This window comes from Orussus abietinus, unplaced genomic scaffold (assembly GCF_000612105.2).
Source record: "Orussus abietinus isolate OABI.00-Male unplaced genomic scaffold, Oabi_2.0 scaffold79, whole genome shotgun sequence".
Taxonomy (NCBI): domain Eukaryota; kingdom Metazoa; phylum Arthropoda; class Insecta; order Hymenoptera; family Orussidae; genus Orussus; species Orussus abietinus.
The window spans coordinates 1-21909 of record NW_019394231.1 but is presented as its reverse complement, the minus strand read 5'-3'; the positions used below and the strand labels follow the sequence as shown (position 1 = coordinate 21909).

Below are 21909 nucleotides of genomic sequence, written 5' to 3'. Positions count from 1 at the left end.
TCCCCTGGAGCGGTTTTCTTATTCGTCGGGAAGCCTCGAATCGGGTCTGCATATTTAATTATCCCTTAATTATCCCTCGCGTGTCCGGATTAAATACCCCCCCTGGACCTGGATAACCTAAAAAGGAACTCCCGTCGACTGCAACGTTCGATATATCTCGGAAAGGGAGCCTCCTCGAAAACTCCACAAAAGACATTTTCGCCTCGTTTCTTCCCAAGGGGTACTTCGGAGTCAAGACCCGGGAGTTTTGAGTCACCCTGTAGGCGTGACTAACGGGCCGGACAAAGACGGGACTCGAGCCGTAAAGCACCTCTCTCACGTCCTCTGCGAGAGCTTGTGCATGACGCGCGGAGGGACACGTATGATTTCCCAAACCCGCATATCTCTCTTTCGCTTCCTTTTTTATCCCCCTCTCGTGGCCGGCCCTTTGTGTCCCGCGTCTCGTAACGGTTATCCCCGTGGAAACTACTTAACGGCTTGACGATTTACGAGCCGCGATTTACGTCCGGGGCCACTTACGCATCGGGGACTCGCGTCGTTCGATCCCGTTGACAACGGCGAACGGCCACGTACCTGCAACAGAGAAAAGACATCCAGGCGTTAATGGAGGAATCGTTTTCGTTCTTTATCGCGTACGGTAGCGAAGACGGGGACGAGTGACTGGCTTTTCGCCTTCTGACAGGTTTTTTTCCACGATTTTTTATTCTTTTTTTACAAATTATTCGTTCCTTCTTCAGGCGGGTCTGAGCGTTCCAAGATGGCGCCCGCCCGAGGAGAGACGACGCGGTGTCAATGCAGAAATCGTTCTCCACATTTATTTCGGAGTAAGTTAAAAGACTATCGATGTACGATCATAGAAACGAGGATGAGCGAGAAGGGTTTTGCCGTTGGGACATTTTATTTTCGATAGTTAATGCTTCTGTTTTCTTTTTTTCCTTCTTTTTTGGCCGAGACTCCACAATCCAAGATGGCGGCTCGACGAAAGTACGACTATCCGTGGTATCTTTTATTCGGCTCGTTGACAGAGGATGTTGGAGAGACGTAAACCTTGATGATACCGAAACGTTAACAATTGCAACGAGCCGAAGGAGGCGGCGGCTCCTCGCACCGGAAGTGGCGTATTTATCCAAGACGAAAGCCCACGGCTCGGATATATACGCGGACGCCCGAAATAGAGAGCCGGCCCGCAACTGTCACAACACGCGAGTGGATTCGTAGCCCGCGAATTTGCATACATTTCCCCTCGAGGATCACGAGGGGGAGAGGGTGCAGAGGTTAGGTCAGGGTCGGGGCCTCAACTAGGACCTCTGGAAGCGGGAAAGTCCCATTATTCCGTGGGAATTCGAGAAAAAGCAAAAGTGGAACCGGACGCTCTCCGGGTACCGGCGACTAATCGAGGGTTGGCCGTGGAATTTTTATCGTTCCAGAAATATATCATCTATCGAGAGAAATAGGAAAAACGTAGGTGCTTAAAAATCCAGGTACGAAGAACGGATTAAAAGGGCGGAGAAAATCTGTTCCATCCGAACCGTGACAGGAGAAAAAATTGGAGAGAACCCGCGACTTTTTCAAAATCCGGAGATAAGAGCGAAAAGAGTCCAACATTCCGGACACATGGAAAAACGCCGGCGGAACGGAAGTTAATGATCTGGGAATTTTTATCCGATTTTAATAAAGCTTCTGAATTTCGGCCCCACGAGGATGGGAGTGAAAAATCCCGGCCAAAATCTAGGACGGGTCCGATTCCCAAGGAACCGGAAACGCGCAGCTGGCCAGGGGGCGAATTTCCCCGCGTGGTCCGGTCGGCAGGGCGAGAGGTCGAAATTTGAAAACCAGCCAGGGGCATTTGAAAGAGTCGTCGAACCGGGGCGAACTGGTAGCGTGCGCCAGTTTTTCGAAATGAAATCCCCCCCGACCCCGGGAGTGGAGGTTTTCCCTTTCGGGCCGTCGAACGGAAGCGGTGCCGCAAGGTGACGGACGGTCGGGGGAGGTCCGGGGCCTCGAAGGGATGAATGGGGTGCCAGGGTTACGTTACGACCGGGAAAGACGAATGGGCCAGGGCCGCGCCCCCGGGTGGCACCCCCCACGGAAAGAATTAATTTAAAGAAAAAAGAAAAAGAAAAAAAGGTCCACCGTCCCATGAATCACGCGTTCCCCTCGCGCCCCTCGCCATTCCGAATGGAAACATTCCCGCGCCTAGTAAAAAGCGATCCCAACAAAGACATCACCCCCCTCAAAAAAAAAATAAAAATAAAAAATAAATAAAAATGAAAAAAAAATTCGGGCTCCAGTTTGAAAGGTCTTGAAAAAAATTCCACGCGCGCGAGACTCTGCTTGTAGAGTTGCGACCCAACCAGGGTGTGTCGTAAATCCAAAATAAAATTAAAAAAAAAAAATAGAAAAGGGGAGCGATCGAAAAAAAAAAGGAGACGGAGAAATCTCGAATCGGAGCTATGCCATCGAGAGGGCGTAATCCCTCTTTCCCGGGTTTGCCGGAGGAATTACCCGGGCTCGGTCTGGCGAGCAATTTTTCGACTAATTGGGGTCGGTTACGCCAGCCAGGGCGGGGAACAACCCTGTTCAGCCATGGGGGGGCGAGCTCTCGGGCCATGAATAAATTAGCGCAGACTCTCGGGCGACGCTCGAGCCCTCTCGAAGCGGCTCCTCGTCGAAAACGGTATTCCTCCCCCGACCGGCCCGACTCTAATCTCGCCGGGCTCGTACTACGGGGTTGAGGCCCCGACCCATTCATCTCCTGGGTGTGCCTCCTCCCCGGAACCCGACCCCCCCCCCCCGGCTATTTACACGACGAAAAGACGCCGTAAGTCGGGGATTTTCTCCCGATTCGTCTTTCACGAGACCGTCACGGGATTTATTACCGTTTCAGATTCCAGTTGAAAAAAAGAAAAAAATATAACAAGAACGATAAACGCCGTTGAAAGTAACGACGAGGGGAATTTATGTCTCGAAGAATTTTTTTTCGTCTATTTAATATAATTAATATAATTAATATAATTATTTCAGAGCTTTCTTTGATGTAACTATATATAAACGTGGGGGTGTATCGTCATATGGGGGGCTAACAATCGTTCCTCCTGTCCTATGATCGACAAAACGTTTCCATCTTATATCAGAGCCTTCGATAATTGTATAACGATCGAAATATGAGAGCTCGACGCCATTTTGGTTCTGGTCTGAGCTGAGTTAAAAATTTTTTTTGAAAAATCCAAATTTTCAATGTGTCAGGACAATTCTTAAATGATCAGGAGTGTCAAAGTTTCGGACAGTTTGGTCTAATACCCTTAAAAAAAGGTGTTGTATTCGAATTGACTGATTTGAACGGGGGTTTCACTTCACCTTAAGAGGACCGGCCGACGAAGTGGAACCGCGCGAGTTCCACTTCGCCCCGTATCGTCGATGGCCCGGCCTAGAGGGAGAGAAAAGGCCCCCCGGCATTCCCGGTGACTCCCGACGGAACGACGTTTGTTTCCCAACAGCCTATTCCCGTCGTTTGACACGTTTGGCCCCAATTGGCACTCGTTGACCCGCGCCGTGCACGTTGTCATGACTCCGGGCGAGTCATCGGCTTTAGCCAGCCCGTTTAAACTCGCCCTCTGCCCTCGTCACCCCCTGTAATCGTCCTAAGTGCCCGAGCCACGTACTCGTTCTCGTTCTCCCGCATACACGTGCGCGCGCATGGCGAGACAGTGCGCAAACGAGGATGCGCACTCGCGCGAGCGGGGCACACGCTCCCGGCATACGGCCGGGCCGGGACCCCTTCAATTGATTGCGGCCCGTTTAAGGCGCGCTCAAGACCGAACCGAGTCATGTGCCGTCGGTCGAAACTTCGCGTCACAATTTTTCGGCGATGTACCGTCCATTAATTGACAAAACACGAGGTTAGGTGCCCTCGCCGTGAATAACCCCACGACTCGTTCAGAACTCACATGTCGCAATTCTTCGACGGTGTCTTGTCCATTAATCGATAAAGACGTGGACGAGACATTATAATTCCCGATGAAATTAATTTTTCACCCGCAACTTGCGTTGGGAATATGACTTAGTCCAGTCGATACGTAATGATACGGTTAAGGGGATGTGAAAGTGGCATCCGAAAGCTCGATCGTTCCATACAGGTAACCCTCCTATAACACGGTTTCGCTATAACGAGTCATTTTTCTTGAATACAGACCTTTCCACGGAAAGAAGTCGAAAATTCAAAAGGGAGCTGCAAAACTGTTTATCTCCATACCGCGAAATTTACAATGACCTAGTAAAAGCCAGCAAGCAAAGTTCGATTACAGATCTTTTTAAGAGGGGAAAGCATACAAAAACTTTAAATAGAGAAAAAAGTTCTGAAAGTGAAGGCGATATCGTTCCACCGAAAAAACGTTCTCGGTTGATTATACTGAGCAGTGACGACGAATAAATTCATTAAATTACGGTTGCGTTAGATTAAAATATTTTTTTTATACTTTGTGTTGTACATACATTTATATTTTTAATAATTATGTCGAATTAAAAAAAAAACAATTTGTTTTTAATAAGTTTTTGGAACGTAACCCCCCTTTTTTATACTAGCTCTGGGTCTCATGCAACACGGTTTCACACAACACGGCATTTTCTAGGAACCTAACTACCGTGTTATAGGAGGGTTACCTGTACTTTGAAATGTGAATATGGAGGTCCTTAAACTCGCGGAATTTAATTTTTTACAAACTATTTTTAAAAGTACCTATAAAGAAATTTCAAAAGAATTGAAATCTCATGAGTTTCAGGAACTTCCTTATAGTCTCCCTATTTACGTGGTAAAGTTTCAAAGCGTTCGAGTAAGCCGAGTTGGGAGAAAAGTCTTATAAAGAAAACCTCTTCGCGTCGCCCCTTAAGTCAAGGTTTTCCCGTAATGCGGGGGATTTAGTTTCGGATCGCTCCGCCAGAGGTTGCGACGGTCGCGCGGCGGCCGCCATCTTGTTCTCGTCGCGGCCGCGTGATCGAGTTTGAGCGCGTATCGGGCGTCCATCTTTCTCCTTTCCCCCGGAGCTTTGTCAATGGTAATTGATTTATGCCCCGGCTTTGATGTGCGCCCGATGCGCGGAAGGCAGACGCGGTCGTCGTCGCCGTCGTCGTTGTCGTCGGATTCCGACGCGCCGAGCCCTCGGAATCCCGGCCATCCGGTTGTCGTGACAACCGGAGACGCGGCCTCCGGATTAAGGATCTCTCCAGACCTAACCTAACCTAGCCGGGAGTTTCGAGAGCGATTTATAGGGAGAAACGCGCCGATCGAAGCGACCCTCTCTCGAAAACTCGCAGCAGCGCTGTAAAACGCGGCGCACTGGCCGACCTAACCTATTCGTCCACTTAACCGCAAAGATTTTTTAATTTTTTTCCTTTCCCCTTAGAAAAAGGCACCAAATCGTATAGGAACTCCAGTTCGTCGGGAAAATCAGGTTGGCTCGTCCATCGGATATCGCTCACCTATCTTTAATTATTATTCTTAATTCCTTTATTTTAGGAAATTTCAGCGCGCGACCCGCCATCTTGCGGCAGGATTCTTAAACGACAGGGACCCGAAGGAGAGGCGATCGGGACAATCGCGGGCCGAGAGACGCGCGAGAATCCGCCGGGGCAAAACAGACGAACCGAGGCTTCTCGAGACTCGAAAAGGAAGAAAAGGGAGCAGCTAGAGGGAAAAGGGGGAGGAAATAAAGGAGACCTCCCGGAGGAGCCCTTTGAGAGATTAGCGGAAAGACGGGGGCCCCTTCCTCGAGGTAATGCCGATTCGCCCGACGACAAAGAGCCCGGACCCGTGACAAAGAGGGGGCGACCAGGGACGGGGAAGGAACGGTTTGAGAGACGAACCGGAAGAAGAGGAACGCCGGGAGAAAACTCGAGGGATACCTCACGAAAGACTGGATTCCGAGGAAAATGCGGAGTGCCCCCGATACGTGCATACATACATTATACACATACCTACCCCGTACATACCCCGTTTTCAGGGGACTCGCGAGTGACTTTTGCCCCAGGGGAGTTTTCCCATAAATTCCCACAATTCTCAATACTTATCAATAAAAAATCTATTTTAAGTTACATGATCTCCTTTCTTCCCTCCTCAACGTTCAGGCAGTTTTTCTTCTAATCCTTCACTCTTAAAAAAAGTCATCAAATTTGTAGTATTAATATCTTTAATATATATAAAATAACTCAATCTTTGAGCCAGCCTGATATTCTACCGACGTAATTTTCTCTTCGATTAAGTTTCAATAATCCCCGGAAAACTGTATTATATTATAAGATTTAAAATTTTATAGAGATGTGCATGGAAAGCAATTCCGCGGGTCTATGAATCTCGAACGCTTGTCGGGCGACGCCATCTTGGATAACGCCGGCCGCCATCTTGGGAGGTGAGCGGCGCGGGGGGCGCGCAAAGAGGGATGAAATCTCCCGTCGAGTCGACACTCGATATATATATTCCGGGCAGCCGTTGGCGCCCCGGAGGGGGGCGAGGGATCGTCGGGGGGAGAAATCGAGCACTCCGAGTTAAGTTGGCACGCCCGGGGCAGCCTCGATTACGCGGCGCCGGGATATCGCACCGCCCGGAAGCCTTTGAACACACGACTTCCGTTTCCGTCCGGGCGAACTAAGCGGCCGTCGGGGAATCGATATCCGAAGCCACTCCATCGGAAAGGGGAGGCCCCGATTGGTCGACCCGGAAGCACTCGCGCGGCCCTCTCTCGAGAGGGTATAACATAACCTCACGAGCGATCGAAATCTCCGCGTCAACTGGCATTTACCCCGTATTAATAATATTGAATTAACAATCAAAGGAAATTCGGTACTCAGGATTTTCGTTCGTGCTCGAGTCGGGAAAATGTGAAAGGCCCAATGAGCACCCACCGGTCGAAAATTCCGATCGCCCCCTCCCCTAATTTGCATACATATTACGGGATTTAGCGTCGCGGACGAATTAACCGCCCATGGGAGGATAATACGTATCACTCCGTGTACGTGCTCTCCTTCCGCGATCCATACATAATTTTTCCGCCCGGCTTATTTCTAAAGAGATTTCCCGGGGGACGCGACGCGGCGGAAACAAAATGGCGGCTGCCTCGCCGAGGACCGGAAGGGACGGGGACGGACGGCCGGAAATGGCGCTGGAAATGGTTAGGAGAGCGAGCATTCGAGCAGGAAGCCTCCGCTTTGTCGATATTAATCAAGAGAGGGTAATTATCACGGGAGGTCCGAGACGAGGTGTACTTACAAGGAAACATTCCCAAGTGTCGCATGTTCTTCCAACATATACGAAAATCAATAATATCGCCGGCGGACACTTGGGAATGTTGTTGGAGTCTAAGGACCTTTGCATAAATTATCTCGGCCCGATCGAGTTGCCGAAATAGGACACGCCATGCTGTATTTATCCGCAATTTGAATTCCCAGCGATTATGGCTATGCTTAGCGATACCGTTACGCGAGGTGTTAGTGAGAGCCTTAACTTACATCCGCGAAATACTTCGCTAAAACTGCGAGCCGGTTAACGGGCAAAATGGCGGCGGTAACTCGCGGGATTAACGGAACTCGCGACATAATTACGTGAAAATGGGCAGAGGGGGCGGCGCAACCCCGATGCAACTTGTTGGCGTCGCGGAGCCTACAGGTAGTTGTTATTTTCGCGCGACTGCGTCTCTCGAGAGGGCGCGCCGCGGCGGAAGCGTGCGGGAAAATGAAGGAGTGTCATGGCGGACGTCTTCCCCTCGCCGGAAAGGCGTCGACCTATCGACAGGACTTTATCTCGCCCCCTGGAGCGCCCGGGAGAACCCGGGGATGTCCAAGTTCGAGTTTCCACGCCAGAGCAAAAGCCCCAGGAAATTAGAGCAAATTCCAAACACTTCCCTCGCCGTAAAGAGGCAAAGTTCATCCGAGGCCAGTGGTCGGCCATCTTGGATCCGGCGCAGCCTAACCGAGGCCGGCGATCTTCTCAAGTTTTTCCCCCTAAAAATACACTAACCACGGGGAAAAACCACATAAACTGGCAGGTAATATTAATTTCTATAGAAATTGCCACTTTTTCTCGACGCGGTATTCCCAGTTCCGGCGTAACGAGATCGCAGAGTCGGGACCTTCCTTTCTCGGCTCGTAGAAATTCCGCCCTCGCGTCCCGACTTCGAAACTCTGCCGAGGGTCTCTTTCCATTTCCAGGAGAAACAAAGGCGCGTCCACAGGACGGGATCGAGTCAATCGGCGTTATTGAGTTCCCTCGCCCGGAAGAGGCGATATCTCGAGGAAGAAAAGGCGGCGAACGACGGTGAGGACGAGAAAAGGATCGAAGAGAGGGACACGTTTCCGGGGGTTCCTCCGCGTCCGGACCTTAATCCCATTGGTGGGAACGAGAGGGTATGTGCCCGGGCGAGTCCCGAGGGAGTGCTGGGTCACTCCACCCGGCACGCCGCGGTAAATCTCGAGGGACCATCTCGCACTCCCTCGGACCAGTCAGGCGACGTCGGCGAGAAAGAATCACCGCTATTTTTAACCGTTTAAGAGGATTCCCATTCTCCGTGATAAAGAGCATATCACGATTTTACGATATCGAGGGCATTCGGACACGGTGTACCGACATTGCCGACATACTTCTAGGCACAACATAGGTAACATTTAACGAGCTAATTAATTTTTCCGTATCTCAATACAATGGGACAATTAAAATTCTTGGCGATGATCAAAGCTCAAAGCGATGTAAAAGTGGCGTCAAAGAGGTCTCATTTACGAAAATTTTCTCCTAACCGGGCGTACCGAATCGTTTCAAACTTTACAACGTGAATGTGGAGGCTGTAAGTAAGATCCCGACGCCCATAAAATTTGAATGTTTAAAAAATTTCTATATAGAAATTTTCCAAAATGTTTATAAAAGATGAATTTTCACGAGGGTCAGAGCCTCCCTTATGGCCTCGACATTAACGTTGAAGCGTTTGAAACGATTAGGTAGAGCCAAATCGGTGAAAAGTTTCACGAACGACCGAGCTTTCACATTCCCTTAAGAGAAGAACAAAGGAACGCGGGAGCCTTAAGGATCCGGCAAGGAAGAGGGACGAAGAGAAAATGCCGCGAGGAAAAGGTCGAGAAAGAGGGTCGTCGTCGGGGTGAATTCGCAACGGAAGGAGTCCAGGAGTCAAGTGGGAGTGGCGGAAGGACCGGAGGTTCACCCCGGGGGGCACATCCTTATAGATCACCAGGGTGGACGAGGACGGCAGAGGCCGGGGAGGCGAAGTGGACAGCGGTCAGCGGATGGAGGATCTCCCCCTCTATCCCTCCTCGGGACCTGACCTTTGTGAATTACGTGCCCCCCGTTCGAATGTACTAGGAGATCCCCTCGCCCCCCGACCCACCGGGCAGCTTTATGGCCCAATAAAACGTGTCGATACCACGGTCCACCCCGTTCCCCGAAGGACTTCCGGCAGTCCGGTATCCCGGGCACCTTTAGCCCCCGGATTTTCGGTCCCCGAACGTGGCCCCCCTTTCGCGATTTCACGCATAAAATTCGCCCCCCAGCACGACTGAGAATTTCCGGGCAGCCATCTAAAAAAACGCCAAGGCCGAGACTTTGAAAAAATTACCAAGAGGAGAAAAGCGCTCCCGGAAAATTCTCGGCCCCTCCGCCGGTGTCCGGAGGTTTTTAATCATGGCGGAATTATTCAGGGAATAAAAATTCCGCGCCCCCCCCCCCAGGCCCGGCGGGGGGATAATCGTCGCGGGGAGAAGCCCCCACGGGGGCAGTTACGAGTAATAAGGAAAGTTTTCTCGAATCGCTCCTCCAATGTCCGCCCTATTTTCTTCACTCTCCCCCCTGGGGCCCTCGGCCCCTTTTCCCAACTATTTCCTCTCCTCTCGAGTATTTCCGCCGGAGTTCGTTTGCGTCGCATGAATATTTCACGGGGCATGCCGGGAAAAGGGGGCGGCCCCCACCCGGGGAGAGGGGGAGGGGGCAAAAAGGGCAAAATGGGGAAAAAGCGGGTGAAACGGGCAAAGGGAGCAAAAAGGAGCGGGGATCCGACTGCACTCGGATTTACGCGGCCTCGACCGCGCCGAGGGAAACCCACAAGCGAAAAAATCCGCCTCGTCCCGGATTTTCCTCCTTTTTCCTCCGCCAACCTTTTTTTTCTTCCCTCTCCGTCCTCTCTTTTTGGCTTTTCTCCCCCGAGAAAAGCGAGAAGCGCGATCGCGCGGAAACCGTCGAGGCGCTAATTTAATGCCTCTCCAATCGGGCGAATCGCGGGAGAGTCGCGCCGGAAAGGCAGTTTCCTGCGCGCGTCGGTAATCCGACGAACTCGATTTCTCGACTTAGGATCTCTCTCTCTTTTTTTTCCGTTTTAATCCACCCTAATTCGGTTAAAAGTCGTCATTTCTGGAAAAAAAAACGTAACCTGGACGTACGCGCCATGTCGTTGAAAAATATTTCCGGCATTCTTCCGGTCTTTTTTCCCTAGGAGTAAAATAACGGCTCGCTGAAAGGGGGAATCAAATGTCATAAAACGACCGCATAGGGAATACTTCCGATTTGTTTTCTTTTTTTTTTTTTTGGGGGGGCATTACGGGAATTAATCCAGAGTTTGGGGTCGGGGAGAGACGAATTAATTTCCCTTGGATCTCTCGGGGCGGCAAAAAAAAAAAAATCCTTTGGCGGCGAGTCTCCGGCCTGGGAGGGGAGCTGGGGAATTTTTCGGGTCACGTTCGCGCGCAGGTCTTCTTGGCAGTCGGCCATGACGGCGAAATAACCGCAGCGGGAATACGCCGTTGCCCCGCGGTGTGGTTCGTGTCTCGGCTATCTCGCCGCATCGAACGGAAATAACTCTCCGGCAGGAAGGGTGAAAAGGCGCGTTCTCGCGAGCCTCGCCGCGCCCGAGAGGGCCTCTTCGGGTCCAAATAACCCTCTGCCAGCGGGAAACGAGGCATAAAAGGCGTAAAAACGAGGGAAAAATCCGCAAGTAAATAAAAAAAAAAAAGAAAAAGAAAAAGAAAAAGAAAAAGTTCCAACCGCGACGCACCGCGATGTAGTCTTCCCGGGGTCGGATGCGTCGACATTCGAGTTAAAATCCTACATCAAGAATTATTTAACGCGCGATTACGTAATCGCCTGACTTTCGGTCACCTGACGGCGGATTTTAATCTTCGGTTGGCTCAACATCTTATTTCGCGGCGAAACATTTTTCCTCGAAAAATTGTGGGGAAGAAAAAAAAAAAAAAAAAGCAGAATCTCCTTCGAGTTAAAAAATATACACGAAAGGAAGCTCCAACGCGGCCTCTTCCGACTTTTGTCCTCGGGCTAGACCCGTCCCTTTAAATCCAGGTCCTCGCGGTCTCGCGGGACTCCCAATTTTACGCTCAGCTGATTTACGGCCAATCAGCGCGGGGCCTCGCGGCCTCTCTCTCTCTCGCGCAGCCGCCCGCCTCGCTGCGTCCTCGTCGCGCTCCCGGCGCTCCCGGCCGCGTTTCCGTCGCCCTCCTCGCCCCGCTTCCCTCCCCCGGGAGAGTTCATCGAGCGTGGTAATTCCTCGCGAAAGATCGCGCCTCGTCGGGACCACCTGGAGGCCGAAGCGATCCCAACGAGCCAGGACGAATTGGCGCTCTAGATTTTTCGCTAAAGAAAAGAAAGACAGAAAAACAAGCGAAACCCTCAAAACTTCCTCTACATTTTTCACATTTTCGCCATTTCACATTTTCACGGCATCCACAATGGATGACCTTGATCTATCGAGCTTTGAGACCCCTAAACCAAAGAAACAGAGGGCGGGGGGGGATAAAAGAGGGTGCGTGACTTCCGCCCTCCCCACCAACCTGCCGCGAAAATCACCGCTTCCCCCTCGTCGATTCCCCAGAAAAACCCCAGATTTCCGCGCCCCCTCCTCCCTAAACACCCCTTCGAAAAAAAAAAAAAAAAGAGACTTTCCAAACTTTCGGTCAGAGTAAAGGCAGAAATTCAAAAAGGATCCCTCCCTCCCTCCCTCCCTCCCCCCCCCCATTCCGGTGCGCGAACAGCTCGTAAATCGTCGGGGAGTAATTGAAACGCAAGGGGGGCAATCGCCCCCACAGCCGTCGCGCGGTTAATCCGATGAAATATACGCGAACGGGTGAGGGAGGTACGGGAGGGCTGGGGGGGGGGCCGACCATACCGAAGTCGCCCCCCTCCGCCCATCCACCCACCGCGCGAGAAGTCGACATGCGAACCCCGCCCTTATAACGGGCGCTCGCGTGACTCTAATGATTACGAATTAGCCATAAATTGCGCGATCATGCGAAACGCCCGTTATTTATTGCGCGGCCATGGGGCGCGAGCCCCCCCCCCCACCCTCTCACCACCGTCCTTCCCTCGCCCCGGGCGAAAATTGTCCCCCGGAAACGCCGGGGCAGAGTCTCGCGCCAAGTGCGCTTCACCTGTCCTCCTTCTCTCTTTCACAAAGAAAGAAAGGACAAATTAAGAGAGAGAGAGAGGGAGAGGGAGATCCGACCTACATCGCCCTATCGCACCTTCAGGTGGAGGGGGGCCGAGGCTCGTTTACCATGGCGTATTAAAATCCCCCCAAAGGGGGGGGGGGCAGAGTGGGTAAACGTTTCGAGCCCCGCACCCCCCGTGGGGGGTTGTAAGGGAGCCTCTCGGAAGATCCCTCTCGAGTCCGAGGAAATTACCGCGCCGGGGTCGGGGGGATAGGGGGGCAGGGAACCCGTCAGGTACCAAACGACGTCCTCGTAAACACGCCGCTCCGCCGAGACACAAAGGGTGGCGGCTCCTCTTGGGGTCGCTCGAGGGGGTGGGGGAGTTCCGGGAGGGCCCGCCGGGTTGGCGGGGGGGACAAAGGACTGTTTGAACAACCCTTTGTCCCGAGCACGTCGGCCCGGAAGCCGGAGGGGGGGGTGGCACCGCCGCCGGAGACGCGCAATCATTTAGCGCCACTCCCCCCGCCACCCCCCCAGAACTCGGGACACCCGTCGAAAGGGACGAAGAGAGGGGTCGCGCGCCTAGTCCTCCGAGCCGGAGGAAAGTCGAACGGCCTGATTCGAAGCAACGGAAAGTAGAGGGGGATGGGGTAAAAAAAAAGAAAAAAGAAAAAAAAACAAAGAGAAGATCCCAGGACTTCCGACCGCGCGCGGGGGAGGACAGAGCAAAGGAGGACCCGAGGGAAAGCACCGAGAAGGGACGCGCGATTACGATGATACCCCGCGTTCCGGGAGGGAGATGCCCCCCCCCCCCACTCACTCCTGCCCCGCGCCGTTCGTAAATAAAATTAACAAACAAGAGCCCACCGGAGAGACAAACGAGCTAGCCGGGTAAAGAGGCGACGCCCTCCCCCCAGCCCCCNCCCTGGCACCTCTCGGGACGAAAAGAGACCTCTTCCGGGCTTCCGCGAATCCTCGAGGTGCTAAAAACCTCGCCGGTTTTTACGATCCATTTCTGGCGGGTCGTACTTTCTTCGGTTTTTTTTTTCCTTCTTTCCGGCGAAGTGATTCAACGAGGTCTTATCCGAATTGCACTGCCGGAACGGTCCTTTTCTCCTCTTTCTGGCCCCTCGTATCGGCCCGTCCTGGAAGTCGGGATTCGCGCTTCCGAGGTACACCGAAGTGATATTTTTACGACGACCCGTAAAAAGCGAAAATCGATTTTCCTCGCCGAGAAAGACGAGATAAACGATGAATCGAGTGTCCCCTTCTCCCTGCAAGTTGAGTCCGTCAATGGAGGTTCAATGTCGATTTCCGGGGCGATCGGTCAAGGCGAATATTCTCTCTGTTTATCGAATTCCACGGGGAGATATTTCCTCCGTTTTTCCGTTTATAAATAAATTCGCCTCGCTGGCAGATTCCGCGACGGCGAAAGGCGCGTCGGAATTTCAGGAATTCCGGAAATTCAATTTACTGCCGACCTGCGCGATCCTACGCCATCGAATCGTTAAAATACTCTCGCAATGTCGCCTGTAGGTACAAGTATTTATACATAGGGAAGTAAATATATATTTTGTATAAATATCCGGCCAACCTGATTCCGGCCGACGAAATGGACTGCCGGTTACTCAATCATCGTTCGGTCATTCGGATTTATTTCCATGCCAAAGGGGTTTTCGACCGAGATATGCGTGTGCTTGGCAGCAAAAAAAAAAAAAAAAAAAAAAAAAAATCCACGCTCACACGATTTTACCTTCCGATAATTACAATCGTTGGGCCGTTAATTTTCTCTCTCGGCGAGAGCCGATTCTCTCCTTAGTCTCCGATCGGTCCGGGGGACGCCTCGGGCGTCCTCTCTTGAAAAAGCGCCGCGTCCTTATGGGGGGGAGGGGGCGGGAGGGAGGGAGGGCCCGTCGTTTATTCCGGCTCCCGAGGGCGCGCTGGGAGCCATGGAAACGATCTCGCCGAAAGGCGCACCCCTAAACCCGCGACGGCGTTCGGGGGTTCTCTCTCCCTCGGCGGCCGGTCTAAAAATGCCCGTCCGCGACCGACCGATCGCCGGCGAGGGCACCCGAGTACCGCCGAGCGCGGCCGACTCGGCGGAAGCACATGGCCCCGGCGGGGGGAGAGCGAGAACCGACGCGGAACGAGGACGCCCGCATACTCGAACGCCGTGAGTGCGACGGAGAGAGGGAGAGAGCTCCCACCCGGGCGCACCAAGGCGGAAGGACCCGAGAGGCCGCGTTTCATATCTCCGGCTCTCGTTTCGCGGTACATTAGAGGACAAGCCGATCAATTAGACCTAACCGGACCAGCGCGGCAAGGCAATCGCCCCCCCCCCTCTCCGCCCTCGATATTTCTTCCCGTTGGCCGGCATCGCCAGAATCCATCATCGCTTCCTCCACGGTGAAAATAATTCCATCCCTTCCGAATATCGATTAACCTCTCTCCCAATTTGCCTAAAGATTTCATCGTTCAAAAAGAAGTAGCAAGTGATCCTGGAACGGGGAAAGGGGGCGGGGGGGGGGAGAGGTGTCCTCGCGGGAACGAGAATTCGGAATTTAAGAGTCCATGGGGAAGACGAGGGGGGGGATTCAGAAGCACGGATGGGACGGTGGTCGGAGGTAATGGACTTTATCAGACCGGTAGGTAGTCGACCTTCCATCCCCCTCCTGTCCCCCCCTCCCCCCCGTCCCGCGCGAAGCTCTCCTCGTTCGCTCCTTAATTGTCTTTCCACCCGTTTTTACGGGCGTTCCACTTCGTTACGGTCGGAGTGGCGAGGAGGCCTTGCGTGGACCGTGAAAGATCGAGAAGTAGCGGCCCCTCGCGGGAGGGAGAGAGAGAGAGAGAGCGAGAGGGAGAGGAGCAGGTGAGAACCCGACGGAGCGGCCGCGCTAGGGCGAGAGAAGGACGCGAAGACCCCGCGCGCTCGGGAGCGACGGAGAGGTAGGGAGAGAGACCGCCCCGGCATATGGCGAGGGGACGGAGAGCGGGACCTGTTTTATCGACGGGTCGCGCCGCGGCGCAGTCCGAATGGCGCGCGGGTTGCATTATTTAGCTTAGTCGCGGTAAGAGCGGGACGAGGCCGCGACGGGAGGCGGTAGGAAAGGAGGGAGGGGGGGGGAGGCCGAGGAAGGGGGACGCGGGAATTAGCCGAGTTAGCCGCTGTTAGCGACCACCCGGATCGGATGGATCCGGTAATGGAACTGGATTTAACCCCGGAGCCTCTGGGAGCTACCCCGGCTCCCCTCCCCCCCCCGCTCCCTCGATCGACTTCCAAGTTCCGCCCGAGTTTGCGGAAAGGGTTATCGAATAATTTCATAAACGAGTGTTTCGTAAGGCAAAAGAGAGAGAGAGAGAGAAAAAAAAAACATATGTATAGTTTTCTTGCATCGGCCTCTCTCTCGGTCGCGCATTTACGTCGAGGGAAAACTCGGCGTGGAAGGGGGCCTCGTGGGAAGTGTGAACGAGGAAATAAGAAAGAAAGAAAGAAAGAAAAAAATAGAAAGAAAATAGGAGAGAGGATCCGCTCCCCGATGTCCCGCTGACCTTTTAATTCCCTCCACCTCGACCGGAGGTGTGACTCCGGAAAGCCCTCGAAGGTTGAGGGAGGTCAACGAGGCGAGAGACAGATAAAAGGGTCGTCGGGGGACAGGGGGGGGGGTCGGAAAACCGTTAGCCCCTTGCCCTTTCCCTCCCGCCCCTCCGAAATCCCGAGGAAGGAAACGGAAGCGAGGAGAGGGGTTGGGGGGGGGGGAGGAGGGAGAAAGAGCGAAAAAGGCAAGTGGGTTTTCACGAGGGGGGGGAAGACCTTCCGGCCTCGCGATATCGGCGAAACGATTTAGGTCCCGGATTACCCGGACAGGTCCATCCCCCCTCTCAGCACGGAGGGGGAGTCATATCTTTAGGAAGTTTCGAGAGGGGCATCTCGCGCGCCCCTTCCACCATTTTCAGCTCCTTCCTCGTGCGGAATCGCGGTGACAGAAAAAACAAAAAAGAAAAAAAAAAAACGAAAAACAAAGGTCATCCTCTTACGGATTAAAATTTATCATATGAATGGAGCGACGGCCACCCTTCGATTAAATATTTCAAGGTAAGCCAAGCGATGTTGAAAAGGCAAAAAAGAAATAAAAAAAAAAAAAAGGTAAAGTACTCTCCGATACCGTCTTCGGGCGGGAACGGCGCCGGGTAACCAATTTTTATTCCGCCCCTTCGTATATACGTATATATTAATTTATTGATTAACAAAATCGAGCCTCCGCGAACCGGTCGGCGCGAAGGCGATCCCGCGGCGTGTCCCGTGGCGGGCTTTAAAAGGGGATCGCCGGCCACTTTCACGCGGGTTTAACGAGCCGATCCGTAGCCCGTCCTTCTGCGGATTCATAAGCAAAAAGTCACCGCGGAGGCTGGGACCGCGGTGGAAAGAGGACGGAGGCGACGCGCCGCGAGTAGGAGGGAGGAGGAAAAGAGAAGAGAAGAAAAAAAAAGAAAAGAAAGGAAAGGAAGGAGGGGCGAGCGAAAAACCCGGGCGATCCAACGGCTCGAGAAATTGCTCGCGTTAAAACGGGGCGCGCGGGGGGGGNAAAAAAAAATAATGATAATAATGAAACAAGAAAGGAAAGAGAACGATCTCCAAAGAAATCTCTGCGCAAATACCTGGATAGTAATAGGGGTGTCCGGCGTGGGAGGGGTGCACCAGGGGGTGCGGCGCCCGAAAATCCATCCTCGACGGCCGAGTGGCACTCGGCGCTCGTTTTCGCCGCCAAATCCGCGAGTCGGCGAGGGGGGGAGGAGAGAGGGCGACCGGGGTGGAAAAAGGGAGAACCTCCGCCGAGGATCGATCTCCCCTCTCTTCGGCTTCACGGGCGGGTGCGCGGGGGGGAGGTGACACCTCATCGGGGGCGAGTCGCCCCCCGGACCGCCTGCTGGCCGAGGCTCATCCTCGCGCCCGTTCCTCTCCGTCCTCGTCTTCCTCCTGCTTGCCGCCTCGCTCCCCCTCTCTCTTGCGCACGCACACGAAAGCACTCACACTCCTCGCCTCGAGGGGCGACCTCGGCTCTCGCTCGCGCGCAGTTCTCTCGCGGACAGTCCTTCCCCTGCGAGCGCCGGGAGCGCACTACTTTCACTGATGAACACTGCAATGGGGGTATCCTTAGAATCTCGCCGCATGGAGGGGGAGAGAAGGGGAGGGGAGGGGATGAAGACGCGAGCGCGCCGAGTACTATCTCCCTCTCTCTCTTGCGCGCGCTTAGAGATGCGGGTCTAGCTTTCACGAAATTAAAAATGAAGGGAAAAAAAAGAAAAAAAAAAGTAAGTACATATACGTATATATAAGTTACGTCCATTAACACAAGGGCATTAATTGAAACCGAGAGAAACGCAACATCGGTATATAGCCGCCTCCACGTGATTAATAAACGGGACACGTGGGGCGATGCCGCGGAATTGCGAGATCGAATTTGGATTCCGTGGTATTGAGACAAAAGAAAAAAAAAAATTACAATCGACGTCGCACGTTATACGGTCATCGAGAGTAAGAACGAGAATTATATGCAACTTCCTTCTGAGTTCTTTCGAGCCAAAGGTATGAATTCCGGGTAATGAAAAATAAATAAAAGTAGGAAAAAAAAAAAAACGAACTAATCAACGTCGCGTAAAATCTCCGCCGAGAGAGCGCGAGGCTCTCCCCTCGTCGGTCGCGGGGCAAAAGGAAATAGCCGCGGCCGGGAGGGCCAATTAGCGGCGCGAGGCGTCGCGACGCACCTCGATGCCGCGGCGCTCGGCGGTGTCATCGTGCTCGCGGCCCGCCGGCCGATTAGCGGGCAATAAAACGCGCGCCGATAAGCGGCGGGGGCTCGCGAGTGACGAGAGCCGACGCACGCCGCGCCTCGGGGGTGCGAGAGAGAGAGAGGGAGGCAGGAGGCGAACGGCATGCGCGCGCACGTAAAACCGTCCGCGCGTAAACACGGCGAGACGGAAGCGAAAGCCGCGTCCACACCGACCCTTCGTTAAGCCGCGTCCACCCCGCGAAGAAAGTTAAATCGCTAAAATTTATTATTTCCATTTAAAGACGTCCTTTCGACATAAAATCTAGTCCGATCCATCTCTCGAATAATTCGCGTTACGATTTTCTGGGGAAAAAAAAAAGTTTTCAACGTATATCAGAATTGAATAAGAGGACAAAATTGAGGGTATATGTTGCATATGCCCTTGTACCAGCGATATTGACTAAAAATGAGTTTAGAGCCTCATCCGAGTAATTTGTACTAAAATTCGAGATTGCGGGGAAATTTAATATCGCGATTGAGCGCGTGATTTATATATCGCTACACCGGACATTATAAATTCTAATTGTACAAAAGCGAATCCGGAGTGACCGCGACGATGTCGAAAATCGATCTCGACGTAGGTCGCGTTTTTATATGAATTTCGAGTACTCGGGACACGACATTGTCGGTATATAAAGCGGCGGCGCGACGCGCTCGGTGCGACCGGCAGGCGTTATCGAGCGAGAGCGGTCGAGTGCGGCGTGAAAGCGGCTAATTGGTCGGCGGGCGCGATCAGCGTCGCGGCAAACGCCGCGAGATAGAACACACGTGTGCGGGTTATCCGTATTATCGCGCGCCGCGTTGCGGCGTCGGCGTCGTCGTCGGGCGCGGAGTCGCGGCGGGAATAGGCCGGGAGCGGGCGAAGAATCGCCGTAGCGGAACGGCGTCGACGCGCGCCGTCATCGCGACGCGGCGCTCTCCTCGTCTCCCCCCTTTCGGCGGTGTCCGCGCGCGCGCTACGGACCTCGGGCCCAGGCACGAGGAGGACGCGAGACCGACGGCGGCTGGCACTCGACTGAAGGGAAGCGGCCGATCGACGCTCGCGCCTGCCGCGCCGCAACCCCCACCACCCGGCGCGCAGGGGCGACGCGACAGCGGGGACGCGACTCGATCCCACAAGGATAAATATTTAAAAGAAAGAAATTTGCCCAGCCAAGCCAGTAAATACCCCCAACCACAATAACCCCCCATTAAACCCTAAAATTAAATTTTACCCAAGAACCAACCCCCATATACTCCGAACTCAAGAATAAATCGGTAACGAATGCGTTCCCTTTTAAAAGAATCTCCAACGAGCAGTTCCCTAGAATTACCTCAACGAAATCAAGAAATCGCCACGCGAAGCATCCCACCGCGTGACATCCCTTAAGCTTCCGCGTTAACTCCGATTAAACACACCGGGGGATTTGAATGACTCGAGGATAACCGAGTGCCGCGAGATTTCAAGATGGCGGCGCCCAGAGACCGCGGACCGTCCCCTTATTTTCCCGATACTTGAGCCCACCCATGGCGATCAAAATGGCCGATATATCGCGGCGTCGCCCGCTCATCGGTGCCCCCTTGGAAACCCTTGGCCTCCGTTCCTGCCTCTCTCTCTCCCCCACCACCGGGGTGCTCACGGCGTCTCTCTCGCGCTCGTGACGCTCTCGGCGTCTCTCTCGCTCTCCCACCGGAGGCGATCGCTCTCACTCCCTCCTCGTCCCGCCCGTTCCTTTTCTCTCCTCGAAGCCATCTGGCGCTGAAACGGCACGCGCGCCTCCACCGCCAAGCCAACCCCTGAACCCTCCAAAGCCTTGGCGCGCTACCGGTGCGTCGTCATCCCCCTCCCCCGACGGCCCCACCTGCGTCCCGTCCAACGACTCTGAAGCACCCCGGGGAGGGTGGGGGGGGACACCCCGCGAGGCTTAACGGGGAGGGGGAGTCTCGTTATCGCGGGTCGGGGGCGAAGGCGTCGATATCNGATCGAGAAGTAGCGGCCCCTCGCGGGAGGGAGAGAGAGAGAGAGCGAGAGGGAGAGGAGCAGGTGAGAACCCGACGGAGCGGCCGCGCTAGGGCGAGAGACCCCAACCCTCCATCCTTGGTATCGACGGCGGTGGAGGCGCCGAGGGCAAACGAATGTTTAATCTCATAAAAGCGTCGCATCGGCGGCGCTACCTCCCTCTCTCGGCAGGGCGCGAAAATGCCCGTGGGAGGAAACTGGGGGGAAGGGGGCGAATTAAAATCCGCAAAGACGAGACCGAGCGACCTCCCCCCTCCCCGCATCTCAGCCCTCCTCCTCGAAGGCCTCTCTCTCTCTCTGGGGCGCAAGATCGCACTCGGAAATCAAACCCCGGTTCGCGAAAAGGAAATAGGAAAAAACAGTGGGAGAGGGAGGGGGAGAGCCGAGCAATTTGAAATTTGCCCGTCGCGGGAAAGATCGCGGGGTCGCGGCATCGGAAAGAGAGAGGAAAAATGAAAAATGAAGAAAAAAAAAAAAAAGAAAAGAAAAGAAAACTCCCCCCTCGACCGGGGGAGGGCGAGCTCGTGGCCGAGGAAATACCGCGGAACCCGCTGAAAACCGAGGCGCTCGGATTACGCGGCGACACAAAAGCGAAGGAGGGTTAGGAATAAAAAGGGAACGAAAAAGGGGGGGAAAAAGAGAGGAGAGAAATCCCGGCGCGGTCGCGCGGCTCAGCGCGCTGAATCCGCTTCTTGAAAATTCTCATAAGGACGGCGAAGAGGGCGGACCGAGAGCAAAAGGAAAGCCGGACCATCGCGGAAGAGGTACGAGGGGGAGGGAGGGCAAGTCGAGCGAAAGCCGAGAAAAGCGCGATATCCTCCTCCCCCTGCCCCCGGGTCGGGGGGGTTACGCGGCGGCGCCCGGCCAAGTCGCCCCATCTCCCCCCTCTCCCCCGTCTGGGGCCGTGAAAGTCCCGGCACGGGGACGAGAAGAGGGGGAGAGAAGATTCGGAGAGAAAAAAGAGCGAGAGAGAGAGAGAACACCGAAGCTCGCGAAGAAGTCGTAAACTCTTTCGGAGCCGGGGGGGGGGGAGGGATGTCGCCCCTTTGAGACGCCGGCCATCGGGGGGGTGGTGAACGAGGAGGAAGGGGGGCCGGGGTCGAGAGGGCGGCGCTCCGGTGGCTTGATAAATTAATTCCCGAGGACTTCCGGCTCGCCTCCCTCGGAGGGAAATCTCGCGGGTTGCTCTCCTCCACGAGTTAACCCTCGGGCCACCGCCCCCTCCCTCCTCCCTGCCCTCCATCCACCCCCCGACCCCAGCTGGGGCAATCGCGGTGGCTCCCGAGGGGGGCGGCGAGGGATGGGGCCAAGAAAGTGCCGACCTGCCGGCGTATTGATCGCAATCGAAGGGGAGAGTTTCCGGTTGGGGGGAATCGGGGGGGGGGAAACTCCCAATTCAGGCTCCTCGCGATTATCCCCCCCCCCCCCCTCGCGGATGGCAGCGGGAAATCGAGCGTTCTTGATCGGTCCGTCGTTCCGGAAGGGGGGGCTAATTCGGCGCCTCCACCCCCCCCCCCCATTCCGTGGGCCGTTTCTCCGGACGATCGCAAGAGCTCTCCCGTGCACCGCGGGGGGTGGCGCCCGCTCTTAGAATTTCCCCGTCCCCGGGGACCTCGATGCCCGATCCAGGAGAGAAAAGAAAAAATGGGGGGTGGGAGG

The 21909-nt window shown here is 54.3% G+C and overlaps 1 protein-coding gene across 1 annotated transcript in view; it reads right to left on the bottom strand.

Moving 5' to 3' along the window:
- LOC111673854 overlaps positions 1-17537 on the bottom strand; it is a 43775-nt gene extending 26238 nt beyond the window's left edge. Inside the window, exon 1 of the mRNA XM_023434633.1 lies at positions 17080-17537. Within this exon, the coding sequence (XP_023290401.1) occupies positions 17080-17146 (67 nt within the window). The 5' untranslated portion in view covers positions 17147-17537. The remainder of the gene's footprint in view (positions 1-17079) is intronic.
- Between the last annotated feature and the right edge of the window lie 4372 nt (positions 17538-21909).